Below are 12,153 nucleotides of genomic sequence, written 5' to 3' on the forward strand. Positions count from 1 at the left end.
AACAGACTGTTTTTCTTTTTTAAAAGAAACCCCTATTTAACCTGATAACATGACGCGTTACATAAATATTTCCCTCAACCATTGCACTCGTCTAATTTCACTCTGATTATGTACCCAGCTTGTAGAAGACAAATGGCTGAAAATGTTTTTTTTTATTGTTGTTTTTATTTCTTATGATTCTCAGGTGGAGAAGTTTATTATTATTTTATATATGCTATAGTTTATGCGTATTTTAAATACAAAATGCCTAAGCAATTTGGGGTGGGAAGCAAAAATAATAACATAAAAATAAAACAAGATTTTATAAAAGATTTTTAGAACGGTAATTATAACAAAAAATGGTACATTTACACTCTTGGTTGCATTTTTGATATAAATACCAACTACAAAACCACATTAAATATGGGGTATCGTGTAACAATAAAAAACAGGATGCAAAAAAACCCTTCTTTATAAGTAAGCCTTATTCCCAGTATCAGTCCCCCTATAAGTGGCTTAGAGAAACAGTGATCCTAGTGCTTTTGCATAATAAACCTTTGCTTCTTTTACAAAGAATTGTTCTTGGAGAAGCAGACATATCTGCTATCTTGTTAAATGCTAAAGAATGCCTTACCAAATTGTATAATACAATTTCATTTTCCTGTTACCTTGCCCAAAGTTGCATCACTGACTTTTTATATTAGTTTAACTGGTAATCCTGGTACCTCTGGAGGAACTATTCTCTATATGGCTCTTTTTAATGAATGTGTTGGTACCTGTTACACTGACATGCATTGGCTCCTTAACAGTAGGATCCTTGTATGGCCTGCTAAATGTAATTGAGCACCGATGGTAATTCACAGTCTGCTTCAGATTTGTTGATTAGTCTATTCAAAGAGGTTTTTATTTCCTAACCTAAAAAAAAACTGTGGGGTTTGTTGTGTGGTCTAAAAAACGATTTTGTAAATAGCATTCATAGTTATAAAGAATGCGTAGCATGTAAGATATTGAGGATATATATATATGATAGCAAAGAGAAAGATTTTGATTCTGGTCCACGGTACTCTACACTGTAGGAGTACTTTTATGGATAAATAGTATTTTAGTACTTTTAAAATGTGTTACTTCTAAGCACTGAAGGGAATTAACTAAATGCAAATCCCAAGTGTAGGAAGTATTACTCCTGTAAAACAGTTTTGTTCAGGTGAAATATTCCCGCCTATTCCCAATGTGCATTTACCTTCCAATTGTTTTAAAAAAGCTAAATTAATATTGGTGCCAAAACCTGCACCTGTAGAGCAGGCTGTCTCTTGCCGTACAGAAAACACATTTCTTAAGATATTTCAAGCTTATTTTGTAGTAGCGGTTGTGACAGAACTTTAGCTTTGCCTTGACACATTCTGGTGCTTGAAGAATAACCGGATTGAACATTATGGGACATCTAAGCCTTGTATATTAAGGCCTCTGAAAACTGGATATTATCCATGTTGGGTATCTTGACCCCCAGCATGAACAGGTTTAAACTGAATATATCCTGGTAATCACAAAAATCAAACTGCTTAAATAGGATACATTTCCCAATTACCGGAACCATCTAAGAACCCAATTCTAAAACCAACTTGGAACCTACAAATTGCAAGTACCTACTATGTGACTGTTAGGCCACAAAGTGCACCATCTTTTTAGGTCCTCCTTCATAGTTGCAGGGAACATAAGAAAGGAACATAAAAAAATTACTTTTTCCCCTCATATATGAAGCAACCCTCATGCAAGGTGTTCTGCAGACATGCCTGGATCTACAACCTCTTAGAGATGAGGTTTACTGTCAAGTTATCAAGCAAACCACGGACCCTCCTGAGCCTGGGAGTTTAACTGACCTAAGATATTGGCAGCTACTTACCTGCATGAGCTGCACGTACTTACCCAGTCCTTCAGTACTTAAGTTCCTCCAAACACATTTACAGAGGTTAGTTGGAAATACATCTATGATCTAGCTGATAGATTCTTGCAAAAGTGAAACTTATATGACAGATATCCACACAGCATAAAAGCTTTTATCTTAAAACTGACTTCTTCAGTGAAATGCATATTTTCTATGTTTCCCTGGTAAAAGAGAAAACCTTGCCAACTCTGCAGTAACAGCTTTAAGTATACTGCAGACACTTCAATAGGATCCTTTTTTTGTAATTTCTTTTAGAACTTGTGACCGTTACCCAAACACGGAGATGGAAAAGTATGCCACATTTATTGTATCGTCTCTAGAAAAAACAAAGCAGCGGGAATTTGTTCCGTCTTATGAGGAGATCACAGTACTGATAAACAGGCAAGAGCTGACATGTACAGTATACTACCCCGGAGCAGGAGCCTGCAAAGTGTCTATTACTTCCCACACCACAGCTGAAGAGGTAAGAAAACGGAGAGTGTGAAAGCTGAACATACAGCCGGATTAGGGTTGATGGAATAAAAGTTTGGCAGTTAATAAAAGTAGCTCAGTCATTATAAATTGAATGATCCTGGAGGCTATCCAGGCTTTATTGTTTCTGGCTTGTTATCCTATAATATTAATAGATAGTAACTAGTGCAGCACGTAGAGTGTCTGCCCTTGAAGTGACGGTTACCTTCTTAATCCCTACCTCACCCATATTCTGAAAGGATTTGCATGATCATTCCTGCCCTTAATTGTGTTGTACTCCTTGAGTGGAAGCAGACATGTCCTAGCACCTTCAAAAGCAAGAGTGGAAAAAAATGAAAAAGATGAGTGAATGAATATACAGAGTTTGATTAATCCCTACTCTACTGAAGTGACATTATCTGCAACCAAAATGTTGTTTTTTTCTGAAGGGAAGCTTAAAGGTACTGTTTCACAAAGCATCAATTAAGGTCTAATTTGTTGACCAAATAAACCTTAGTAGATCTGCTATTTCATTTTTTTCCTCTGAAGCTTTAATCACATGCAGAAACATATGCAATGAGGATTCCAGATCAAAGTATACAATGAGGATATATTGAGGGACACACCCCAAAGGCCAGCACTGTCACTCAAATTGCATCCATAGGACCTGCCCAGCATCCAGATTTGATGCATAGACTTTGCCCCAAACAACCTCCCTGTGCCAAGCTTGCTCCAAACAGCCTGTCTATGTCACCTTTGCTCCAAACATGTATGTAATATGGAATGCTTTATCATAACTTACAATCTGGAATTCCTAGAAAATAATGTTCAAGGTAATTGATTCTGCAAGCAATAGCCCTTGTGCAGGTAGAAAGGAATGCCACTGAACATCATAAAACAATGGCAGGGGGTATTAAAAGGATTTTAAGGCAATAGTAACACACATTTCTAATAATCAGTACTAGCTTTTATATAATCCATACATTATATTTTCACATTCCCTGTCCTTCTAGAAGTAATAATTATGCCTAGTTGTGTTTGTTTCCATTTGTAATGGTCTGGACTGACAATATTTGTTTAATAGTTGTGTATGGCAAAACCAGCATTATCAAAATCTCCATTTATCAATACTCTGCAGTACTTAAGGGTCAGACAGCCTGTGCCATCTTTCACAACACACACACTTATTAATTGACTCATTCACAGATACTCATTCATTCACTCATTCACAGATACCCATACACATATACTCATTTACATATATACATTCACACATTCTTATTTATACTGACGTAACGCGATCCTGCTGCGTTTCTGCTTCACGTGGGCGGTACAAGAGAGCAAAAACAGAGGGAAGCTGCCGGCCTGTGAGGATATGATCGCCGACTCTACAAACGTGGTCTCTATGGCCTCAAGGGGCAGCTATGGGCCCCCAGGAATGATTGGGCCCCCAGCCCCTTTTGCCCCACATGCCCCACATGGGATTACATGAACACCCAATTTATCCCATCACACATTCAACAATGGCATTCAGAGGTAAAGGGATTAGGAAAGTAGCACTTAAAGGTAGAGTAAGCAGTCAGTCATTCTCAATACACATTATATGGAAACAAGAGGGTGAAAACACAAAATGTTACGCCTGCAAATCAATATAAAATTGCGGTGCCAATAATATAACTAAAACGGGGGTTCAGTATCAGTTATACTGTATATTTGACCTTTTTGTGTACTGTTTCATTGTTACACAAATTATACATGACGGAAGGAATGTTTTATCAGATGGTACATTTAAGACAAATGTATCTCTTTGGTTCAGTAACATCAACGTGGACCTTCTAGTAATATCCGATACTGCATATCTCCAGTTGTCTGGTTAAGTTGACTCACCTTAAAACTCTTAACAATGCCTATTTTTCTTCCTATAACAGTTGGTCCAGGAGCTGATTGCAAAGCTTAACTTGAGTACAAGTAACAACATCTATGCCCTGTATGAGAAGAACAACCAATACGAGCAAGCGCTCAGTAAAGCCTGCATTGTGGCAGACACGCTCACTAGGTTTGAAAAGTAAATATCCTTTTACATGTGCAGGGGATACAAATCCTGTCTAATATTTCTATAAAAGAAAATATATAATAGATCTGCCAATCATAGTTATTTTTAAAAAACAATGCAGAAATGTATCAGATGTTTCCAGTTTATATTAGCACCTGTATTTTTGTCGCATGAATACTAACTGTTGCCAGCAGAATGAGGCAAATTTTACTTGATTAAAGAATTCTTTCTGGGAATGATTTGGCCATTCAAGGCTGCAAGTCAAATTCAGGAGGGTAGATGGAACAGCACTTCAAAAGGCAAAACTTTTCAAAAGTTCTTTGACTTTTAAAAATGGTATCTTTAAATGGTGTCTTTGGATGCTTTAATTAACTTTTAATTATTTTGGTCAACCTCAGTGCCCTTATGCAGTGTGAATTTTTCCAGTAAACAAGTTAATACTTGCATAGTTTTTATTTAATAGTAACTCATGTGTTACCCTGCAGCCTGTCCATCAAGGAGAAAGGATTTGAATCACGATGGAGGCTTTACTTTAAGGTTTACTGCTACCTTGATACTGAGGATATACCCAAGGACAGCCTTGAATACTCCTTCCTTTTTGAGCAGGTATGTGAAACAAATACTAATAATGTCTGTAAAACTCTCTTTATATAACAAGGATGTTGTTTCTTGAGTGAAACCAATTGACCTATTATTTTAATTACTCCAAGCTTGAGGTTGTCACACACCACATTCACCCCACCAGTGCCTTGTTTCTCAGTACCATTAATTTGTTGTGCTGTCACACACTACTTTGATCCAAACTGGTTTCAACCTCACCCCAATGATTTTATCTTCAGTTTCATGGTCTGCTTTACATTAATGCTAGCCTTGCTGCATAACTGATTATGTCTGTTGCACAAAATATTATATACATTTAATCATAATAAGTAATTGGAAAATCAATTTGTAGTCAAATGCTCTATTTTTTATCTCTTTTGAAGGCACATGAGTCTATGATCCGTGGATACCTACCCACCAATGAAGACACTTTGCAGTCATTGGCAGCTCTTCGTCTTCAGTTCCTAAATGGTGACTTTTCTCCCCATGCACCTTTCCCTCGACTTGAAGAACTATTCCCCATGTACATACTTCATTCTCGGATATTGGCCTCCAGTAAACCATCTGTAAATTGCAAGACATCCTGCCCTGGATTTCATAAAGGTCTTTTCTCGGGTGCTCTTCCAAATGGGTTGTGGAACAACTCTTCAGTGAAGCAGAAGGCAGAAGAAAGCCAAAAGTTCAAGGGGCGTATGAAGGAGGAGGGAGCCAATATGATGTCTGCAATTGTAGAGAAATGGAAACTCCTACAGAGTATGGAGAGGACAGAGGTCATGACCACATATCTGTCTATTGTGAAGCAGTGGTCAGGTTTTGGCTCCACATTGTTTGACATAGACTTCTACATGGTAGGTTGGCCTTTCAAGAAGATCAAACTGTGATGATGATGATGATGATAACCTTGATGGAAAATTATATGACACAGTCCTCCAATCTAGGGAAAGGAGGTCACCGAAAGTGCTGCCATATTGCCCTGAGTTCAAGTTAGGGCAAAATGATGGCAATTTCGGTGACATCTTCTCCCCCGATTGGAGGATCTAGGATAGAGAGTCACTGGAAGCACCACCATGTTGCCATGAGTTAAAGTTAGGGCAAAATAACAGCCCTTTCAGTGAGGATCGGGGAGAGGGCGTCACCGGACACGCTGCCATATTGGTGGAAGTTCCTGACGGGTTTTGTCTGTGGACATGGAATAATTAAGAGAGAAGAGAAGGAAGAAGATAAAAGATGAAGTGGTCGTCAGAGATGGAGGGTGAGAGAGAAAAAGTGAACAAGTGTGAGAGTGTGAGTGAATGTGGGCCCACATATTTCATACTAAAATTCAGTGCAGCTTTTTGTTTCACTTTCGTCCAATTTGTGAGGGGCTGGGCCTTGTTCTCATGGCTTTGTACGAATCACCAAATTTACCACAATTCTGTAAATTTGCCTTATGTACAACTCCAAATGCACAAGTCTAATACTTTTTACCATATATTTCTTAACATATTAACAAAGGTATTTAAGTTAACTATACAAATACAGACAATTTTACTACAAATAGAAAAATAAAAATATCACTTGGAAGGGATTGTTCTCTGAGGTAAATTGCTGAAAAGTATTAACAGAGTATTCCCCGATGGCATTGGCCTCTGAGTAGGATAAATTGCCTGCCACAAAGCAACAAAATGGTTCAGGAACACAACAACAAGTTCAAAAGTGTTGACTTAGCCTCCGAATTCCGCAGATCTCTATTCAGTCAAGCATCTGTGGGATGTGCTGGACCAATAAGTCCCACCCATGGAGGCATTACCTCGCAACTTACAGAACTTAAAGGATCTGCTGCTAATTTTGTGGCGCCAGATACCACAGCACACCTTCAGAGGTCTAGTGGAGTCCATGCCTAGACAGATCAGGGCTATTTTGGAAACAAAAGAAAAAAATATTAGGCAGGTGGTCATAATGTTATGGCTGATCGGTGTATAACTGTAAAATAAATACCTTTTACTGTTTTATAATTAAAAATTACACTAATAATTAGGAAAAAACAAAACACTGTAATAGTGTAGCTCTTAAGGTATTGTGATGCAACCCTCATGTTTCTCAGCCAGCAAGGGTGGCTTAGGACAATGGGAGTTAGCTGTCCACTAGCTTTGCCTGTTTCACGAGTATGATCAATTTAATAGATAGGTAAATCAAGTTAAAAGCAGTAAACTGGTTTGTAAAACAAAATGATGTATAGATGTGTATGTCACCATCATATTATGCAGAGTTGTTAAACTGGTAAACAGAACATAAAAAAGTAGTGCATCACAAACCAGTTTGGACAAACTGCTGAAACGAGTTTACAATCTAGCTGATCAGAAACCATAGCTTCTCGTTATTTAGTCATCTGGTGTCCTCTATTATAATAACCTATTTGGAATAATTAGTTGGATCAGTAATGGCACACAATGAATATTACATATAAAAAGTGATTTTGGTGCGATATATACCGTATTTGCTCGATTATGAGACAAGGTTTTTTTCAGAGCAAATGCTCTGAAAAATACCCCTCGTCTTCTAATCGGGGTCGTCTTATAATTAGACCTCAAATAGAGGTCTGACTATGAGACTAAGATCCAGATCCCCCGCACCGCTGCAGGGGACCTGGATCCTTCTGTCTCCCCCCCACACACACACTTACCGGTGCTTCCAATTTCCTGCTGTATACCGGGGGAGCGGGTTGACGTCAACGCGATCCGCGTAGACAACTTACGCTGCAGCCGGAAGGAGGTGTGGCTAGCAGCGGGGGTTGTCTCCGTCCATCGCGCAGACTTTCCCCGGCTGTCAGAGATCAGAGTTCCCCGCGCCGGTGCCGGTGCCGCACCGGTGCGGGGAACTCTGATCTCTGACAGCCGGGGGAAAGTCTGCACAATGGACGCAGACAACCCCCGCTGCTAGCCACACCTCCTTCCGGCTGCAGCGTAAGTTGTCTACAGATCGCGTGGACATCAACCCGCTGCTCCGGTATACAGCAGGAAATTGGAAGCACCGGTAAGTGTGTGTGGGGTGGGGGAGTGTTAAATGGGGGGAGACAGAAGGAAGACTGCTGCCCCGGTATACAGCAGGAAATTGGAAGCCCCGGTAAGTGTGTGTGGGGGGGGGGGGAGTGTTAAATGGGGGCATAGGGCATTTCTGGAGGCAGAGTGCTCTATGAAATGCCTTTTAACCCCCTGAACGCCACTCTGCCTCGTGAAATGCCTTATACCTCCCTCTATGCCACTCTGCCCCATAATATGCCTTTTAACCCCCTAAATGCCAGAGTGGCATATAGGGGTATAAGGCATTTCTGGAGGCAGAGTGGCACATAGGGGGTTAAAAGGCATATCATGGGGCACAGTGGCATATAGAGGGTTAAAAGGCATATCATGGGCCACAGTGCCATATTGGAGTGGCAAGCCTGGGGGCAGATGTGTGTAACTGGGGGGCAGGTTGGAAAATACAAGGAAATAAAAACAAAAAAATATTTTTATTAAAATGTAAATGTTTACATGAATTAACATTTACTGGTAAAACTTTTTTCCTATAGGGTCGTCTTATATTCAGGCTTTTTCTTTTTTCCTAAATTAATATTCAGATTTTGGGGAGTCGTCTTATAATCAGGGTCGTCTTATAATCGAGCAAATACGGTATATTCATTCTCACAAAGCTTAACTGCAATATCTTTCCAAATATGTGAATAGTAGTTTTGGCAGATGGTGAATTCACTGGCAGTAGAGTGGTGATGGATGAATGGTCTTGCAGCTAAGAAGTGGAGAGTTTGAAAGAAACTACATGGTGTGGTAAAGTGTATGGGAAAGTGGTGGATGGGATATATATCTCACCTGGTTTCCTCAGCCAGGCACGGTAGCAAACCCAGGAGCCCTCAGGTGAGGAGGAGCTCATTACTGGGGAGGAAACCTTAAAAGAGAGGGCTGTTGGGTTTGCAGGGTGGAGGCGGGACTGAGGCAGGGAGCAGCTACAGCCCACCAGGTATGAAGCTTTACCTATGCAAAACCTGTTACCTTGCTTTGTGCCAGACCTTAGGCTTGTAGAGAGGTATCCGAATGTTTAGTTAGAACCGGACAGGCTTAGAGTTTGTTTTATTTTCAAGGTGCTCTGTGCCTACAGCATCTAAATAAACACGCTTGACTTTTGAAACCTGTGTGAATACTGTCATTGCCGCCCCATGCGTGAGCTGTCCCCTACAATGGGTATACATTTATTCCACGCAAGAGGATCATGTTTGGTGCAAGGAAGCTAAAGCTGGGTGGGAACACACTTCACTTAATGGAATGGAGGGAAAATCTACAAGTATTTTTTGTAGATGGATAATATGATGTATACAGTAGAAAGTACTAGCATTACATAAGTCTGCAGAGTATTTCAGTTTTTGATCGGATTGTGAAAGATTGCTTTTTAATTGTCTCATACCTGATGCTTTAACAGTGATTCACAGACTGCTTCTTGTTTCTTACTCAGAGTTCGTCTGGGAGCTTTTCTCAGCGACTATGGCTTGGCGTTAGCGCCTCTTCGCTGTGCCTCTACAAGCAAGGAGAGATGGAACCATTTGAAAATATAACATATAGTCAGATAACATCCTTTGATGTCTCAGATAGTTCCACCTTTAAAGTGACAGTTGGGGACAAGGACATGATATTTGAAACCACTAAGGTGAGACCTAGATACTAGTACAGTGCTTCGGCCTGCATTATGACATTTGCTCAAATTGGAAGCAGCGTGGGAAATCTTTTGGGGGAGATTCCTGGACTGAAATAAATTTCCCTTATGTTAATCTACTCAAGGTTTTTTGGTTTTTTTTAAATGTATCTTCTGAGTGCTTTTGACAAAGGCCCAAGGAGCCCTCCCAACTGGACAATTTAGGTTCTGATGTCAGATTTGAATGATTTTACAGCAGTAGCCTGTATACAAAGATAGTTTTTAGGTTGGGGTTTAATATTTAAAGAATGTCACTACTACTAACCATTTGAATAAATAATTACTTACCTCTCATCCTGTAAAACACATCATTACTGACCTGTACAGATCTTAATACAGGCAGTTATTAAGTGTAAATGTTCTGAAAAAAAGAGCAATGAATATATAGTTCAAAATATGCCTTTAACTGTTGCACACTATGGTCCAGTACATTTTTTCAAGATCTTTGCATTTTAAAATTAGAATACTTCTAGATCTTGGCCGCGTTTTAAAGTGCTCTTCTTTAACATGCAGATATTCTGCTACTAGCTAAATCCCAACAACCAGATAGCGGGAGGTAGAAGTTTCTTGGACAAGGTACATTCTATTGTCATTCTTAAATGGGAGAGAAAATATTTTCTTAGAGATGTATTTGTATGGTTTACAATAAACAAATGTTCGTATTATTCCCTTTTGAGATGCTCTAAACTATTCTTTGTTCTTTTTTTCAGGTGGACGAGATTACTCATCTAATTAACACATACCTGATGTGCATCACAAATGAGAATTGCTTTTCTAAGAGTAGTCACAATGTTGCCTCAGACAATCCATGTGAGCCAGTGTGACAATCATGTACTGATACAGTCTTTACCCTAAACCAGCAAAGCACTAAATCTATAACTGTTTGCATATGTCATGCACCCACATTTTTGTCATAACTGTGACTTGGTATTGAAGAAATTATATTTTGCATTTAATAATCCTCCATAGTAGGGAAAAAGACTCTGGATATGCCTACGGAATTACAAATATGTTGAATTAAGGCCTTGTGGACAACAGACTGTTTTTCTTTTTTAAAAGAAACCCCTATTTAACCTGATAACATGACGCGTTACATAAATATTTCCCTCAACCATTGCACTCGTCTAATTTCACTCTGATTATGTACCCAGCTTGTAGAAGACAAATGGCTGAAAATGTTTTTTTTTATTGTTGTTTTTATTTCTTATGATTCTCAGGTGGAGAAGTTTATTATTATTTTATATATGCTATAGTTTATGCGTATTTTAAATACAAAATGCCTAAGCAATTTGGGGTGGGAAGCAAAAATAATAACATAAAAATAAAACAAGATTTTATAAAAGATTTTTAGAACGGTAATTATAACAAAAAATGGTACATTTACACTCTTGGTTGCATTTTTGATATAAATACCAACTACAAAACCACATTAAATATGGGGTATCGTGTAACAATAAAAAACAGGATGCAAAAAAACCCTTCTTTATAAGTAAGCCTTATTCCCAGTATCAGTCCCCCTATAAGTGGCTTAGAGAAACAGTGATCCTAGTGCTTTTGCATAATAAACCTTTGCTTCTTTTACAAAGAATTGTTCTTGGAGAAGCAGACATATCTGCTATCTTGTTAAATGCTAAAGAATGCCTTACCAAATTGTATAATACAATTTCATTTTCCTGTTACCTTGCCCAAAGTTGCATCACTGACTTTTTATATTAGTTTAACTGGTAATCCTGGTACCTCTGGAGGAACTATTCTCTATATGGCTCTTTTTAATGAATGTGTTGGTACCTGTTACACTGACATGCATTGGCTCCTTAACAGTAGGATCCTTGTATGGCCTGCTAAATGTAATTGAGCACCGATGGTAATTCACAGTCTGCTTCAGATTTGTTGATTAGTCTATTCAAAGAGGTTTTTATTTCCTAACCTAAAAAAAAACTGTGGGGTTTGTTGTGTGGTCTAAAAAACGATTTTGTAAATAGCATTCATAGTTATAAAGAATGCGTAGCATGTAAGATATTGAGGATATATATATATGATAGCAAAGAGAAAGATTTTGATTCTGGTCCACGGTACTCTACACTGTAGGAGTACTTTTATGGATAAATAGTATTTTAGTACTTTTAAAATGTGTTACTTCTAAGCACTGAAGGGAATTAACTAAATGCAAATCCCAAGTGTAGGAAGTATTACTCCTGTAAAACAGTTTTGTTCAGGTGAAATATTCCCGCCTATTCCCAATGTGCATTTACCTTCCAATTGTTTTAAAAAAGCTAAATTAATATTGGTGCCAAAACCTGCACCTGTAGAGCAGGCTGTCTCTTGCCGTACAGAAAACACATTTCTTAAGATATTTCAAGCTTATTTTGTAGTAGCGGTTGTGACAGAACTTTAGCTTTGCCTTGACACATTC

General features: G+C 38.7%; 1 protein-coding gene across 1 annotated transcript in view; it reads left to right on the forward strand.

Annotated features, from left to right (window-relative positions):
- The window catches only part of LOC149282013 (unconventional myosin-X-like), a 41,643-nt gene extending 31,079 nt beyond the window's left edge, over nt 1-10,564 (forward strand). Inside the window, exons 14-18 of the mRNA XM_089498684.1 lie at nt 2,177-2,384; nt 4,300-4,436; nt 4,910-5,030; nt 9,504-9,695; nt 10,451-10,564. Coding sequence (XP_089354810.1) covers nt 2,177-2,384; nt 4,300-4,436; nt 4,910-5,030; nt 9,504-9,695; nt 10,451-10,564 — 772 coding nt within the window. The remainder of the gene's footprint in view (nt 1-2,176; nt 2,385-4,299; nt 4,437-4,909; nt 5,031-9,503; nt 9,696-10,450) is intronic.
- The last annotated feature ends 1,589 nt before the right edge of the window (nt 10,565-12,153 follow it).

The sequence above is a fragment of the Sceloporus occidentalis genome, unplaced genomic scaffold (genome assembly GCF_023333645.1).
Source record: "Sceloporus occidentalis isolate IW3139 unplaced genomic scaffold, rSceOcc1.0.p SCAF_124, whole genome shotgun sequence".
NCBI classification, from domain to species: Eukaryota; Metazoa; Chordata; class Lepidosauria; order Squamata; family Phrynosomatidae; genus Sceloporus; species Sceloporus occidentalis.